At 35.9% G+C, this 18,201-nt stretch overlaps 1 protein-coding gene across 4 annotated transcripts in view; it reads right to left on the bottom strand.

The window, feature by feature from the left end:
- Window positions 1-392: 392 nt before the first annotated feature.
- The window catches only part of LOC129729819 (phosphorylase b kinase gamma catalytic chain, skeletal muscle/heart isoform), a 43,933-nt gene continuing 26,124 nt past the window's right edge, over window positions 393-18,201 (bottom strand). Inside the window, exons 8-11 of one of the 4 annotated variants that reach the window (XM_055688654.1) lie at window positions 13,431-13,514; window positions 12,792-12,806; window positions 1,546-1,704; window positions 393-1,482 (exon numbers count right to left, since the gene is read on the bottom strand). In XM_055688654.1, the coding sequence (XP_055544629.1) occupies window positions 1,348-1,482; window positions 1,546-1,704; window positions 12,792-12,806; window positions 13,431-13,514 (393 nt within the window). In that variant the 3' untranslated portion in view covers window positions 393-1,347. The remainder of the gene's footprint in view (window positions 1,483-1,545; window positions 1,705-12,791; window positions 12,807-13,430; window positions 13,515-18,201) is intronic. The other 3 variants (XM_055688655.1, XM_055688656.1, XM_055688657.1) reach the window with 3 other exon arrangements.

The raw sequence follows: 18,201 nt of genomic DNA, 5'->3' as shown, positions 1-18,201 counted from the left end.
CCCTTTAAACCTCAAACGTACGTAATCTAGCTCGAGTTTTGACATCCTGCATAAACGTCGTGCTCAGATGCAGTTTTTTGTCATAGAATGCATTCGATCGGTTCTCGGTTGAAGACCCTAACAACGCGCTTTAGATCCTCGTCAATATACGAACGACTCACTTTTCGGATTTTGGTATTCCGGTAATTCTGCAACATTTTGTAACAATTATGAACATATTCTCCAAAACCAGTATTACCTCTATGTTATAGAATCCATCCAATCTTGGTACCAATGAAGTTCAAAACTTAGATTATTTGTAACTCAATGATTATAAAACTTTTTTTCAGCAGCGAGAAGTAGATAAAAACAATTTGACGTTCACTTTTGACAGAAATCCATAAAGCCTAAGCTTTTCTTTTAATTTTCTATTATAAGATCAAGAATCAACAGCATTCTGGGACACATTTTGTTCACTTTTGCCTAAGGGTAATGAATATTTTCACACCAGGGGGGTTCTATTTTGGTGTACAGTGCAGCACACAACGGAATTTTTGTTTTTCGTTGCTAAACACTTTGATTCTTAACTAGCGAAAATGATACATCGCGCACGTAAGATTCACCTAAACCCATCATCGGTTTGGCAGGTCCTAGGGTCTAGCTCACTATTACCCAGCGTAGCTCCAGCTGTGTTTTTTTCACAACGCTAAGCTCGACTTTGATCAAACTCGAATTGAACGAATTGATTAATTCGTAATACCAAGAAACAATTTTCAATAGCTAATTAACATTGCTTATGAGTATAACTCTGATCATTGTTTTATCATTTCCTGGCAGGGATGCCAATTAGTAAAAAAACGAAAAAGCGCAATGTTCAACCATTGCAGCGAGTAAATCAATTCAACAAGAAAAAAAGATATGTTTTTCTCTACAAACTACAGGAGCTAATTGCTTCTCAGTGCGGATTCGGAATTCCGGTTGGGCCAACCAGGTGAAAATCATTCTTTTTAGAGACGAAAAATAATTGCAACCTATCACTAGCTAATAAATGTACTTTGTAATGTGCTTGCCAAAATACGTACAATAAATAAATGTAGAAAATTAGTACAGTTTTAGATACACTTAGCAGCGATTATATAACTAACTATTAGGTAAACACACTTTAATGATCACCCAAACCCCGCTAACAGTGTGTGTGATTAATCAGATATCCTCTCGCACTCGAGTGTCCTCACTCAGGTGCAAGCAAAACTCTGAACTCAGATCGCAACTTTCGTTACCTACTTAGAGACATAATCGAAGAGCCTTTTACTGCTTTCCTTTCCCGTATCGAGCGAGAAAGCCGCTTCCTCGATGCCGGCCTACAGCTTATCGAGTAAGACTGTTGAGATAAAGATTATAAACCTCGCATCGAGGGGTATTCTCGAACAGGGCGGCCCGATTCTGGCCCTCGCCCTTCTTGACCCAGTGACCGTACACCCGAAATGCACAGCCGTCGATGACCTACGGAGCAGAGGAAAGTTAGAACCTTAAGACCTCAAGAAAAAAAAATAAGGCCATACTAACCTTTCGTAGGACCTTGATGCGGTACGGATCTCTTAGTGCGTCCTCGACCCGCAGCGGTTCCGGCGTGTACCGCAGCCTCTTTATTCTAACCATTGCTCTAACACATAATATAGCGAATTGAAACTTTTTTCTAGCGTTAAAATGACTTTGTTTACGTAACTAAAAAATTGGAAAGTATCGAGCCAAACAGGAAATAAAAATGCAAAGGAAAAAAATGAACATAACAATGAACAGAAAAGATTGAGAGAGAGAGAGAAAAAAAAGTGGAAACAAAATGAAACAGAACAAAGGGAGAGAAGAGACAAAAAAAGGCAATCCATTAATATCGATCGATATCGTTCTTTGATCTGAAAATAGCTGGCATAAAATTACATGTTCATAACAAGCTAAGAGTTTGGTGAAACAAGAGCACAAATGATGACTACGAGTATTGGGAATACTTGAATTGTTTGTTTGTTTGTTTGCTCCCTGCGAACGGAGAGAAGAGAACCGGTAAAAAAGAGAAAGAAAAAAAAAGAGAAATGCAAACTTTTCACATCGTTTGACTTCCTAGGCGGTACGGTACAGAAGCTGGCGGGTGTGGGTACGAGACGGGGGCAAACTTATTCGAATGTGATTATTCTGATACATTTAGGGTAATAATTTTGCATTAGGACAACAAAAGCGTGGATGTACACTACGGAGGCAGTCAAACCATTGATGGAAAGTTTGTTTTTATTCTAGATTCTCTATATTAGTTGTTTGTTGCCAAAAAGAGGAACTTTTTTTGGTTTGAGAGCCAATTAGAGCAAGGGAGAAAACATTGCAAACAACGTGTTTTTTGCATGTTGGTGTTTGTGTTTATGCATGTATGTGAGTGGACAGTGCACTATTTATCCCATAAACAAGGCTATGCATATGAGTAAAAGTGTGAGAGTTAATGAGTGAAGAACCTGTTGAGGGTCATATTTTCAGATGTAATAACCCTTCGACAGGAAGAGTGAGTGATGTTAGTTTTCGAAAAGAAATCGGAAATCCGCACTTTGGTATACAACGTTATTCAAACTTGTGCTGAAGTTCTGCGAAATGTTACTCAACTACATCGTGAGCACATCTAACCTATTCATATTTACTTTTGTTACAAATTGTGCGGCCGTCGAATGGCTCACAAAAACAAAGATAACTTAGTTTTATGCTTGGAACATCATGAAGCTCAATGAGATCGGAATAACTAAAAATATTTGAAAACTACGAGCATTATGTTATTTGTCTTTTGTGCAATCTTATTTACCATCATCACGATGGGCAGACATGTCACACTGCCGAACACAATCTGAGCAGTTCAAAAGAAGAAAAACGGAGATAAATTTAATACTGTTTAAAAATTTATTGGGACGTCACAATATTCAAAACCTTGCAGGTAGTTACAGGAAGAAGCAACGTAAATAAATCAGAAACTAAAGAAATTATAATCTAAATTTTACTGAAATCATCATTGAAAATAAATGATCCGAAAAAATATTTGGCCTCAAAGTTGAGAAGTGCGCTTGCAAACTCTGAAACATTCGGAATGGTTTATTTCAGTTGGTCCTTATAATATAGATTTTTTAAATGAGAAAGACAGAAATCAGTACCTTACAAAATTTCTCAATCCAAGATGGTGGACGATAAATAACAATATATATTTGAAAACTCTGAAGCAAGAGCAGACTATTTTTGCACACCAACCTCTTTGGGAGTATCACAAAAGCTTTTAGTCGTAGTAATAAATTGGATTATTTTCCATTTGAAATTCTGCCAAATATTTCGCCCTATTCATAATCACAATGTTGCCTTATTCATAACCACAATCGCCGCTTACCTTACCTTGTAATAATTTATTTATGTACTAAAATATCTATTCAGAATTAATATTGTGTGTTCTGCCACAAATGGTGACATTTCAACACTATTATATATATATTTGTACGTTTTTTTTATATTATTGAATGTTATTAGCTTTCGCAGTTAAGTTAATGTAATTGTAGGAAAATTATTAAACCTACTTGTCAAGGAGAAAAAAAGGAGTAAAACGAAACTTAAAATAAACTTAAAACTATCTTACTGACTATAAAGTGAGCTAATCGTTGCAATTGAGGATTGCAACGATTTTTGTTGGAATTTGTTGATAATTTGGCTTGACATATTTTCTAATGTTTCTACAGTAGTGAGCCTATGTAGCTCGTTCGTGCTAAACCAGGGAGGACGCTTCAAAATCATTTTCAAAAGTTTATTCTGAATTCTTTGAAGTGTCTTCTTCCTGGTTGTACAACAACTTGTCCAGATGGGAACTGCATATAACATTGCTGGCCTAAACATTTGTTTGTAAATTAACAGTTTATTCTTGAGACAAAGTCTAGAATTTCTGTTGATAAGAGGATATAAACATTTGATATACTTATTGCACTTTGACTGGATATTTTCAATCTGCTCCTTGAAAGTAAGATTCTTATCATTAATTAGCCCTAAGTATTTAACTTGATCAGACCAATTTAAGACCACATTGTTCATCTTAATAATGTGGTTATGGGTGGGTTTGAGAAATGAAACTCTTGGCTTATGAGGAAAAATAATTAAGTGTGTTTTAGAAGCATTAGGGGAAATCTTCCATTTCTGCAAGTATGAAAAAAAATATCTAAACTTTTTTGTAGCCGACTGCATATAACACGAAGGCTTTTTCCTTTTGCGGGAATGCTTGTATCGTCACAAAACAGAGATTTCTCACAACCTGGTGGTAAATCAGGAAGATCAGAAGTAAAAATGTCATATAAGATTGGGCCCAAGATACTCCCCTGAGGCACACCAGCTCTAACAGGCAATCTATTAGATTTACCATTTAGGTAGTTAACCTGAAGAGTGCGGTATGTTAAATAACTTTGTATCATTTTTGTAAGGTAAAGCGGAAAACTGAAATTTGACATTTTAGCTATTAAACCTTTATGCCAAACACTGTCGAATGCCTTTTCTATATCTAGTAGAGCTGCTCCAGTCGAATAGCCTTCAGATTTATTAGTTCGAATCATATTTGTTACTCTAAGTAACTGATGAGTAATGGAATGCCCATGGCGAAAACCAAACTGCTCATTTGCAAAAATTGAGTTCTCATTGATATGTGTTATCGTTCTATTGAGAATTATTCTTTCAAAAAGTTTGCTAATAGAGGAAAGTAAACTAATTGGTCGATAACTTGATGCTTCAGCTGGATTCTCTTCGGGTTTTAAAATTGGAGTGACTTTGGCATTTTTCCATTTCGTAGGAAAATGTGCTAGTGCAAAGCATCTGTTAAAAAATTTTACCAAGAAATTTAAAGAGTTTTCGGGAAGTCTTTTGATGAGGTTATATACAATCCCATTTCCTCCTGGTGCTTTCATGTTTTTGAATTTTTTGAGAATAGTTCGCACCTCATTCAAGTTTGTTTCAATACCTTTTCAGAAAGAAATTCTTGGGTGGTGATCTGATCATACTTTGGGTTTACTTCATTTTCAATAGGACTTACTACGTTCAAATTGGAGTTATGAACGCTCTCAAACTGCTGAGCAAGTTTTTGAGATTTTTGTTCATTCGTTAGAAAAATGCAATCACCATCTTTGAGGACTGGAATGGGCTTCGAAGGTTTCTTAAGAACTTTCGAAAGTTTCCAGAAAGTTTTTGAATAAGGTTTTAGTTGTTCAACTTCTCTCATGAAATTCTCATTTCGCAAGAGAGTGAATCTATGTTTAATTTCCTTTTGTAATTCTTGAAAAATAATTTTCAAAGCAGGATCACGAGATCTTTGGTATTGACGTCTCCGTATGTTCTTCAAACGTATAAGAAGTTGAAGTTCACTGTCAATAATTGGTGCATTAAATTTCACTCGAGCCTTAGGAACTGATGAATTCCGGGCATTGAGTATTAAGCTGCTAAAATTATCTAATGCTCTGTCAATGTCAGCACTATTTTGTAAAATAATATCATCATTCAAATTTTCTTTGATCGTAGAACGATATCTATCCCAATTAGTCTTGTGATAATTTAACACAGATCTAGTGGGATTCATAATAGTTTCATGGGAAATAGAAAATGTTATGGGAAGATGATCAGAATCAAAGTCAGCATGAGTTAATAAATCACTGCATGAATGACTTTGATTTGTTAGTACCAAATCAATTGTAGATGGATTCCTAATAGAAGAATAACATGTAGGACCATTTGGAAATAAAACTGAATAAAATCCAGCCGAGCAATCATTAAACAATATTTTTCCATTGGAATTGCTTTGAGCATTATTCCATAATCGATGTTTCGCATTAAAATCACCGATGATTAAAAATTTAGATTTATTTCTTGTGAGTTTTTGCAAATCCCCCTTGAAATTATTTTTTCGCTCACCAGTGCATTGAAAAGGCAAATACACTGCGGCTATAAATAAAATGCCAATACCTGTTTCAATTTCAATTCCCAAACTCTCGATAACTTTGGTTTCAAGATGGGGTAAAACACGATGTTTTATTCGACGGTGGATAACTATTGCAATTCCACCACCGGCAACATCAATTCTATCAAACCTATGAACTATAAAATTTGGGTTCTTTTTTAGTTTAATATTTGGCTTTAAAAGCGTTTCAGTCACAACTGCAATATGCACATCGTGGGCTGTTAAAAAATTGAAAAATTCATCTTCTTTCGCTTTTAAAGAGCGAGCATTCCAATTATAGAATTTACAGCATTATTTAAAATCATTGCTGAATTTCAATTACATAATAATATTAGTTGTAAATTTTATACTTTCTGGAGCAGCCTCGTACATCGAGTTACAGTTCAACAAAACGGACATTAGCTGCAGCATGAATTGTTGTAGGTAATCAATCTTTTCTGGAGTTGGACTACCCAAATCAGCACTACTGGCTGACTTTTCAGCACCAAACACGAATGGTTTGTTACTGTTTGAATTTGAAATATTACCTGTAAGGACACTGGCATATGAACAGCGTGGTGTTGCCTGAACAGGATTTTTTGTCTGAAATTTGTTATCTGAATTTAAATTATTACCTACAGACACACCTGCTAATGAAAGTGCTGGTGATGCCTGAACAGTATTGAAAGTCTTTTGTATACCCACATTGACAACAGGTTGCTTAGAATTCCTACGTTTTCTGGAAGCAATAATTTTTGACCTTACAGGACAATTAAAGAAATTAGATTTGTGATTTCCCCGACAATTTACAGATTTGAAACTATTAGTGGTCTCTTTCACGGGGCAGATATCTTTCGTGTGACTAGTGTCACCACAAATCATACATTATGCTGACATATGGCAGTTTCGAGTTCCATGACCATAGGCTTGACAATTCCGACATTGAGTAAGATTATGGATTTCTCCATGTCTCTTGAAATTTTCCCACTTTATTCGCACGTTAAATAAAACACGTGCTTTTTCCAAACATTTCAAATCATTTATTTTGGTACGATCAAAATGTACTAAGTAATTTTCCTGGTGTATTCCAGTTTGATTAATTTTGGCATTTGCCTTTCGTTTCATCAAAATTACTTGGTTGGGAGCAAAACCAAGTGATTCTGACAAACATTCTTTAGTTTCCTCAATAGTTTGGTCATTTGAAAGACCTTTCAAACAGCCAACAAATACTGTGAAAGATGTTTATGGCCATCAAGAGATTCGGCCAAGATACGAATTTCGCCTTGGCGGCCAATTTGAAAATTAACTTTCACATCCGACAGAAACGATGAAAGCTCTGATCGAAATGCTTTAAAATTTGCTACAAATACCACAATAGGTGGAACTTTAACCTTCTTCATAACGGCTTTATGCTCAGTATGAGAAGTTTGAATTTCTTGATCCCCAACGGAAGAAAGAATATCATACCTGTTAGTCGAAATTTCAGTGTCACTTGGAGGAGATGCCTCACGTTTCCTTGAAGCCGCATCAAAGCGAGCTTTTTTGTTTTTTCCAGGCATAACTGGAAAACTTCACTACACTTTCACTTCACTATAGAATTTAAGTAGAAATATCTCAAACCAAATTTACTCACTAAACACTCGTTAACGTTAAAAACAAATCTATTACTTTGTGTTTCAACAGGTAGTCTTTCAAGAAGATTGCCTGTTGAAAGCGAAAAACAAAATTTCAATATCTCTCGGTAGTCTAAGACTTAGCCTCGAGCTGTTGGTAAAATGCGACCGTAGTGTAGGACAGTTCAAGTCGATCTGTATATCAATCACCTTGTATAACTTCTATAGCCCGGAAGTGAATGAAATAAACACCATGTGATTCTAAATTAAGAATTACATCTAAATTATTACTGAGTTACATTGAAATACCATGCCCATGCGGTTACCTGGAATTTTCTACATAGGTCTATTTTTGAGCAGTAAGTTTAGCGATTCTGAATTAATGGGTACTTTCTAAAAACGTTGTAAAATTAATTCAAAATCATATGGCTTACTCTCGCTCAGGACTTTAGAGCAATTCCATGCATGGCAGGAAAGCTTTAGTCGAATAACGACGTTTAATAACTATTTACGATGTCTGCCGGGTAATAGCGGACACTATGAATCATAACTTTTCGGTTGGCTTCGAGGTAAAAATTTGAGTCTAACAAGCCAATCGTCGTATGTTTGAAACCCGGTTTTCGAATTGTTTTTTCAGTGCTTTGCAAATCAATCGTACGAAATGGGCAACCTTTTTAATCGACCATTTATGATCCTAGTGAAACTCTGCAAAGATGTTTCTATAAGCTAAAGATGTCATTTTGTGCTGTTAGTTTTTTTGAATCACGACTCGACAACGTGAGAAGCCTATGTAAAAAGGTCATAATGATTACAAATATTTTTAGAGTCAGGACGGTTTATTTGATCAGCGCAATGTCTTCGGCAAAGTTGTAGATAGTATTTTTGTCTTTCCGACAAAATATATACTGTATAACTTATATATTTAAACTTGTTTCTATGAAAACAACAAAGGCAGAAGCAATAAGAAAAAAAGTATATTCAACAAAATTAAGCCTCAACGGTTTGTATGATAGTGATGATGTCTTCGACAAAGTTGTAGACAGCAATTTTGTCTTAGCAAAAATATGTTTACAAAAAAAAAAACACAAAAATACAGGTCGGACTCGATTATATATGTTTCGATTATATAGAATTTTAAACTCGATTATGATTTTAAAATTGAAGTTTTTTTTTAAATTCGAAAATAATTTTAAAAAAATGGAATAAAACGAAACAAATTAAAAATATATATTATTAACTTAAAAAAAAAAATTTTGAAAAGTTTAAAATATGTAAATGAAAAAATAAACAAAAAAATTATAAAAATTAAAAAAAAATTAAAAAAAAACAAAAAAATAAAGAATAAAATTTTTCTTATTCATTCAAAACAACGAAGCAAAATCATTGAAAATTCGTTTTTCTGGTTCGAATGTATAAAAAATTTTATTATATATGGTGAAATGAAAATTAGAGACTATATAAATTCGAGTCAGACCTGAATTTTCAATCAATAATTATCTCAAAAATCTCACTTGTTAAGAATCGTTATTTTTTTATTCTAAGACTACACAATGGTAGCTACAAAATAAAAAAAACTCACCACAAAAAAAAAATCTGCTCGCATTCACATAGTTTTTTTTTCTATGATAGTCTTTTGGCTTGGCTGCACACAAATGAATATCGAGTTCTTCTGCACTGACAGATGACGAGTGACCAGCGCTCTATTCATACATTGCTCGGTCCAGTACTGTTGCCTGTGCCTTCAAGTCATTTAGTTGTTTTCCTTCAAGTCATCAGTTTTAATAACATTCAAACAGCAGAACATAAACCTGTCTGATAGGGGAGGTGGTTATGAACTTTTCGAAAAAGCTTCACCTTCAAGACATCAAAATAGTCTAGGCTCATAGAAGCAAACGTTAGTTGACCTATTGGGACGGGGAGATTCTGTCAATTTTTTTTGCCACTGTTATACAGGATATCACAGCAGGCAGTTGGTGTCTACTCATGAAGTCTGTGCCAGACGTGCTTGCATGTGATTGGTACATTGTTCGTGAAAATTCGACCTTGAAACTTTTATGAAATTTTCACTGTTTGACAATGAAGTGATAACGATAACTGTAGAATCAGAAAATTTTCCATCATTTTATCAATCCAACGATATATTGATTATTGTGATCCATCCTGTGGTTACATCAGTATTACCGTTGGAAATCTTCCATTCCAACGTTACACCTTGATTTTAATGTCCGCAGAATGTATTTTAATATAGTGTGGTTAGACGTAGTCCTACGCCAAAGGCACTAATTAACTAGCAAATAGTTACAAAAGCCGCAAATATCCGCAGTTAATACCATTTTTATATTGAAATATAAGTCTAAAATCATTCAATCCAGATATAGGCATTGTTTACTTGCTGTCCCTTGTCTTCAAGAACTTGTGCTCAAATATCAATCACTTCGCTCTGTTATGGTTGCCTAACCGTGGGTGACACACATTGCACACTTCTTCAAAAGCTTGAGTAACGTGATTGGAATTATTTTGACACAAAAAAAAGATATTAGATTCGTATTGTCTTCAGCAAAGTTGTTTCATTATTCTCTATTTTATAGAAGTTAAAATTTTGTGAATAATTCGCACAGATTTTACAGAAGTCCATTTCATTAGACAGAAAAAACTTCACTAAAGTGTTTTTTTGTGTGGGGATACGTAGCGTGTAAAAAAACCGCATAAAAACTTCATCAGCTCTATACGTTTCTAATCGTTTCTTTCGAAAAAGCATCAATAGCCGTATTATTGAATTAAATAAAAAACGATGTTTCTGAAAAATTCACGTGAATTCAGAAAGCCGCGTTAAAAACCGTATGAGAAAACACGTTAGCATATGTTGTCTTCGGCAACGTTGTTTCTCATGAAATATCCCACAACTTTGCGACAAAATGGATTTTTTTATACGAAAATGAGTGAATTAAAATTCGTTTTTTACTTCTAGGAGGAATAATCACAAAGTGATAACTTCAACAACTTTGCTGAAGACACTAGGGTCTTAAAATCCTTTTTTTTATTCAAAATAATTTCGATCAAGTTCTACTTTTGTTTGATCGATATAGTATCTTTGGCAAAGTTGTAGATAGTAATTTTCTCCTTTCAAGAAATAAACAGAGATTTTTTTTGTTCTGTAAAATTTTAGCTTTTATATTTTTGTATTTCTCCAAGTTCAAACAACTATCAATATTTAACTAGCGTTGTGTAGTTTTCGTGGAAAAAAAATCGGATATTTAAAAAGTGAGTTTTTAATTTATAATATTTTTGCGGTTTTTTCTCTTCCATTTTTTATGTCATTTTTTTTTATTACCGTCTACAACTTTGCCGAAGACATCGTACTAAGCCAAATAACCGCTTTGATCTTTTTTTGGAAATTTTTAACCTTTATTCTCATTTCTTCATGATTACGACTATCAGTGTTTAGCAAACCACTTAAAATTTTCGCAAAAAAAAACAGTTTTTCTTAAATAGGCTAACAAGAAAAATCTTTTAAACAATTTTTTGAATTCTTTTCTTATTTTGTTTTCTTGGAAAAAATGTTTTTGCGGTATAAATTTTCTCGATACGACAAAATTAATGTTTACAATAATATAATGTATTTGGCAAAGTTTTTGTAGATCTCAAGTAGCAACTTTTGATGCGAATAGATTTTTGATTATTCCATCCAAAAGTTAGATGAGAACTATATTTATTTTATTGCTTGTCAAATCAAAATAAAGTCTTTAGTAAAGTTGTAGGTAATATTATGTAGAAAAACTTCATTGAATACACTTGGTTCTATCTCTTGAAAATCGACCACATACAGGTATTTTTATACACAGACACTCCTCCAATTCTTTGAATCAAAAAACGCCAGTAAAATTTTTCATATTTGAGAAATACTTCATTCAGTTGAACATCCCTCAAGCATATTTTCAACTAAAATATCTGCCAAAACAACCGTCTACTTTCAAAATGCATCCTTATCACAAACATTTGATAGCTAATAAAGATCAAAGTCGCAATAAATGCTCTGTCATTTTAATGTACACTGAAAATGCCTTATTAAATTAGCTTTAATTAAGCATGGTGAAAATTGCTCCGTGTATAGTTGAATGCATTCAGAGTGCTTATATACAGCACAAGGCATCTATAATGTAAGTATAGAGCAGCAAAAATGCAACTTTTAAAGTTTAACGGTCACCTGGTTCTACCTGGAGTAACGACAGAAACTCCTTTGATGACTTTTCAATTGATCGCAAAACAGCTTGTAATCATTCCAAAATGTCGCTGGCAGTATTTTTTCTTTCAAGTTTGAGATTCCTTATCACAGTTTCGTGTCTTCCTTCTTCATTTCGCATCACTTCACACAACGGTATGAAACTTGGTAGTTAGATCGAAAAAAAAGGAAAGTCGTTTACGTTTTTAATCCAAGAAAACAGCACGGCAAGGAAAAGCTGTATTAGTGTTGCATAGTGTGTTAGTGTAAAAATTCTGTGATTTGGCACGAAATATCTTCATTTCAGTGCTCTTGATCTACGTACTTCGTGGCTGAATTAACTCATTTTCACACTCACATGTTAGCGTACTTTTTCTTTCGCCTTGCGAAAAGGAGTTAGTTTACCACAAAGTTATACTAAATCTATGAGTGTTCATCAGGCCAACGAACAATACAACAGTGGAATGACTATCACATAGGTATCCAGACAATATACACCCTTTGAGGGTGAAGACGAACAATTGCTTACAGAATGGGGACAGGTTTTGAGACAGACATCTTCTGATCATATACATCTACATAGAAAACGATGACAGATGAAGTGTAAAAAACAGCACAATCCCGTGACTATGACTGAATGATTCGAAACACAAATTCAACTAGGATACAGTATGATACCCAGGACAAACACAAAAAACAACATAAAGTGTTTTTATTTTGTTTGATTAGAGTCTACCTAAGCCAGAGAGAGAGAGAGAAACACTATGAATCAGAGTAAAGAATAGTAACCCCATTTTAAAAAAGAACTATAATACAGTAGAAGAAATACAACCGGAACCGATAGCATAGAGGGTGAAAGAGAAAGCCGACCCCCCAAAAATACAATAGTACTCTATACCAAGCGTAAATGGGTGCTGCTACTACGCTAAAATGGGGGTGGTAGCAAACAAAATGGTCGCATGAATCTACTACGCTCGTGGTGAGACACGCTTACAAGGCTTACTTTTTCCGGGACGCCCTGCACGGTTCAGTTCGGTTCGTTTAGAAGGGCAATTTCGAATTGATTAGAGTTGTTTGAAAAGAGAGAGAAAAAAAAAAGATAACACAGAAATCATCAGTCTCGTCGATTAGGTTCCGGCAATCTGGTTCGCTAGATGGTGTGAATGTGCTACACTACTAGAGGCAAGTTTTTGATCCTGGGCATAAACTAAACGCTACACGCGAATCAATCTCTATGGTCGAATGTTTGGAAATGAGGACAACATTTGGACTGTTTTTTGAACTCTGCGAGCGCGCACTGATCAGAATTGCGTTGATAACGGTTTTGTAAGTTAAAAATAAAACATTATGTTAAAAACAAAAGTTGTTACACGAAAACAAAAACACTCAACAGAAGGGCACAATCCTCCCAAGTCCAGGTCCGTGACAGTTTTGGTGGTAGTCCCCGATGTCCTTTTTCAATTTTGTGCCAGAGAGAATTGTGCCTGAACTCAACAAAATGTCAACAGTGTAACGGAAGTGAGAAAAAAAACGAACACAAACGTAAACAAATCGGATGCCCGCAAACTTAGGCCCTCTTTTTCTAGCAAAACAGAAAATGCGTGGAAAGTGAAAAGAAAGAAAAATAAGTGGACAACGTTACCAGTGCCAGGTCGGCGATACGACTCAACCGTCTCGATTTGGCCGACAGGCTGCGCTTCAGTGGGCCAATGTCTTGTTCGAAAAGCTGTTTATGTGTGTTGGTTGTTGTTTTCGGTGATGTAGTCGGTCATGCACGATGGTGTGATCAATTTTAATGTGTTCGTCACAGAATAATGGAGCGTAAATTAATAAAAAACAAGACAGAGTCCACAACACGATGACGCGGCAGCAGCAGTGTGTACAGTTGCGGTTGTCAAGATGGCGATGGCACAACGGTAAGTCGCAATGGCAGTTACACGGTTGCAGTAGTAGCGGTAGTAGTAGTAGTTGTGGTAATAGTAGTAATAGTGATAGCAGTGTTGTTCATGGCCAATCAGAGCAGTCGATTCCGATTCGGGTGCGATGGGGCGATTTCGAAACAAATTTTGTTGTTGAATGGTGGATAAACAATGCCGTTATTGATTGTTTTTTTAGTGTTTTTATCCGGTACGGTGCGCACGCAGCAATAGTTTTGTTTCCAATTGGGAGGTAAACCGAGTGTATATACATGCACGAGAATATTTGGATTTGCGGATGTAAATGCGTACAATACAACAAATTGAAAATATACATTGAAGAGAAGAAAAAAGAAAAAAAACTCGTAAATAGAAGAAATTATTTTGCGCGCTAGAAAAAAAATGTTTATGTTAAGCAAAGAAGATTGCAATATATACACAAACTTGTTTTTTATCTTTCGTACCTTCTACCTTCCCCTTTTAATGTTGTGTTGTTTTCCCATTTCCCTTAGTCTATAATTACCCTATACTATATGAACTATAACCAGCAATCATTTTTCACATTTTTTTTTTCAAACTTCTTGTGTAGATGACAGTACAAATCATCTAATAAATTAGCCCTTTTCATTCATCTGCTTATCACGATTCGCGTAATTATAAGCAATATGCCTAATTTCCAATTACGTATTAAGTGCGCAACTAAGTTCTCACTATTGGTCAATAGATGGCGCCAGCAGTAAGTGCTGATGGATTTAATCGACAAGCTTAGATACACAGTTCTGATTTTGTGTCAAATGATCGTCATTAGCGGGAAGTGCTACTTTTCTCGTTTCATTCGACGAAAACGGCGGCTAAAGTGCATCGAGAGTTTAAAAAAATCAAAAATACTACTCTAAGTGAAACAGCGTGCCGTGCTTCGTTCCGTCGCTTTGGAAACGACAAATGTTTAAATACAACAAATTCTAGCTATACAGGCTCATCTGGGTGGGTCATGTAATCCAAGTTCAATGGCATGGATACATTTAAACACATGCAACCTCATCAGTCAGGTATGATCGAAACCATCTAAAAAAGCACCGCAGAGAGCTCCAGTTTATCCAGCTCTCATAGAAGGATTTCATGATTCACACGATCGAACGCTGCTTTTAAGTCCGTGTACACATCATCCATTGAGCGAGTACACAACGGAAAGAGAACAGCGGCAGATTGTTTGCGACGGATCTTTTGGGGTCAAATCAAAGTTGGTCACATGAAATGTAATTCTCATCCGTTAATTAGTGGTTGCTTAGATGTTATGATGTGCATCGGCATCCATGCGTTTAGATGCGATGTTTGTCTGGTACCTTTCACAAGTTTCGCGTTGTTCCGATCTTATATTTTCGACCTTTCAACGGGCGAAATTTTGCCTTTTGCGTTGCACCAATGATTCTGCAGTCTGTTTGCGCTCTTGTGTGTTAAGTGGTAACCGTGTCTTCTTGAGGTGTATTTATGCATGGGAATCCTCTCGATATCGTCTCACTCTTGTTCTGCCGTCATATGTAAAATTTGAGTGTTTTCCATTTTATGCCAGAATGGGTCCATTTTGGCATGCTTTTCAAGAATAGTCATTGAAAAAGTAAGGTTTGATTACCACAACCTCGATTTTAATGGCTATTCTTAAAGAGCAGGCCAAAATAAACCCATTTCGACAAAAAAAAAAAAAAAAAAAAAAAAAAAAAAAAAAAAAAACGAGAAAGCATAGGACTTTTACATACCACGGTTATGCGAATAGCGGTAGTGTAGTGTTCAACGAAATCTTAATCGTATCCATTCCATTTGGCAACGTTTCTTGCGATCCTTTGATTGTCCAATGCTCCCCAATTGCGAAGTATATGTTCAGCAATTTCAGTTTCAAATTGAGTAATTGAATAAGTTCTTCCGATTTTATTTAGGTGATACCTACTCGGGCAGTGACCCATCATTACCCGAAGATCCTTTTTATTAAGATCAGGTAACATCCGGGCTTTCCCTGCACTCGGTTTGATAAATCGTTTAGCTTGTAGCTTTCCAGCTTGATTGTACTATAGACATTTTCAACTTTCTAAATTCAGTCCTCTTATCTCCCAGATGGTCTCGAGTTACGATGCTGGCCTAACAAGCCAGTCGTCGTAGGTTCGAGTCTCGGCTCGGGAGAAACTGTTAGTGTCTGTAGGATCGTAGCGCTAGCCCCGCAGTTGTCCTGTGAACAGTCGGCTGCGAAGTCTGTGTATAAATAAACAGAAGGTCAAGTTTCGAATCGGAATGTAGCACCAAGGGAAAAAAAGAAGAAAAAAAATCAGTCCTCAGAGCACATTCAGGGACTCCACAAAATGAATCCGGACCAATGAAATTTGATGCTGAACCTTCCCTTGCTAGGCTGCCGGATTTTTCGTTTCCTTCTATGCCACAATAGCCGGGCACCAAGTATAGAGTGACTTCGTACCTACTTATCAATTGTCTCAAAGAAAGAGTTTTATGTGCATTTGAAGCTACTTGACTGTCAATGAATATGCAGAGAAAACCGTTGGATTGTGTCTCATCAACATAGCTTAAGTGACTCCAGGGCCAAACACCCCGACTCCAATATTTTCACCCATTTTTGATCCATCCATCTGACTCCCATATTTAGCGGCTTAATTTAAGTACATTAAGGGGAGTAGTATCCTTTTAGTGAAAGGTACTGCAATAGTTTTAGAAGGATTTTCATTCAAACCCTTTTCTCTACACCATTTCAAAGCTAGCCTGATTGAATATTGTGAACTATTATGGCTACATCGTCTGCGTTGCCAATCAACTCATACCCTACTCCTGATAGCCTTTTAAGAAGTTAGTCTACAACTAAGGACCACAATCAGTGCGAAAGCACTCCTCCTCGAGGACATCCCTTTATTGATCTGATATTTAGTTGCGCACCTCCAAAATCAAGAAAATTTCTCGATCTTTTAGTATCGCCTTTATCAATAATACGGTTATCCAGGCCTCTTGCTTCGATAGCGGAACGCATTGAGCTACAAGATGTATTATCGAACGCTCCTTCAATATCAAGAAGAGCAACCAAAGCTATTTTTTTGCTTCGAAGTGATTTCTCGATTTTACTAACTGGCGACTGTAGCGCCGTTTTTGTAGATTTACCTGATTGGTAGGCAAATTGGTTTTTACTCAATGGACCAAGCTTTGAGAGTCGTTTTGTCTCGTATTCCCACTTTTGGAATAAAGACAACCCGAACCTGCCTCCAGGTTTTTGATATGTAAATCAAGGTAACATTGGCTCGGAAGAGCTCGTTCAACTGAAAATGAAAGCTTGTTTTCCCTATTGCAGTAAAGCTGGCAGGATTCCGTCCTTTCTAGCAGATTTGTAATGTTTAAAACGACGTGAAGATTTCGCAGGCTTTAAAATGCATCTGTTGACCATAAACGACTTGCCTCATCTGAGTCCTGTACTTCAGAAGATATTTGTATAAACCCTGAAAAATGAGTTCTCATCATTACTTCCATAATTTCAGAGGAATCAACAGTAAAACAGCCATTCTCTTTTTTACCACTATTTGAATGATCTTTTGAAAGAATTTCACGCAGCCTTGCAGCTGATGGAGCGTTGTTGATCTCTTCACAGACCCGTTCCCAGTCCTTCTTCTAGTCTGAAGTGACTTTCGCTCGGATGAACAATTGTCTAGATTTTTTCCTCGATTCTGCCAGTTTCTCGTTTCACCAAGAAACACCTTTATTGGATGATCTATGTTGAGCAGAACAAGTAGCTTGATATGATGAGCTCATTATATCAATAAGTTCCTCGGAGGCACCTTTGAGTTGTGAACAAGTTTCTATTGATGTAACTTCAACTGTATTGTCGTTCTTTAAATAGAATCGATACAGATTCCAGTTTGTCTTTCTTGGGTTTGTGTAATTTTCTACGGTATTTGGTATGCGTCTTTGGTAACGGTCTCCATTAGTATGTTGGCAAGACCATGCACCAATGTGGAATGCCGCTTGTTTTTGTGCTCCACAAGGATATCCATTCGCTATTTCATTTTTCGGTGTTATCATCGAATCCAGGAATGGCGATTTTCATTCACTTCTGGTTCTACGATGAAATTAATTGCAGACTAACATCACGCTGTATTCTATCTGAAAACTGGAACATAACTTTTGTGGGATTCCGTCTCTAGTGGTCCAAAACAGATTAAACTAATTTATATATTTATGTATCTTGCATAGCAGCGGAACATACTTCAGTGAAGACGCTTGTGACGATTGAAATAAACAGTAGTCGGACGAAGCCAAGCCTGGTTAATATCGAAATGGTTGAAATACAATTTTTCAGGTCACTAGGCAATAAACTGGCCGTTTAACTCTCTCTCTACCATGGTTACCCTAGAGCACCACAGGTTTGGATTCAGAAAACCTTATGAAATATTCGCCGCTGCTACTCAAAATGCATAAATATATTCTTGAACAATAAACTGATTGTTCATGAAAATA

The sequence above is a fragment of the Wyeomyia smithii genome, chromosome 3 (assembly GCF_029784165.1).
Source record: "Wyeomyia smithii strain HCP4-BCI-WySm-NY-G18 chromosome 3, ASM2978416v1, whole genome shotgun sequence".
NCBI classification, from domain to species: Eukaryota; Metazoa; Arthropoda; class Insecta; order Diptera; family Culicidae; genus Wyeomyia; species Wyeomyia smithii.
The sequence above is the reverse complement of the archived record's forward strand: the minus strand, read 5'-3'. Positions and strand labels throughout refer to the sequence as shown.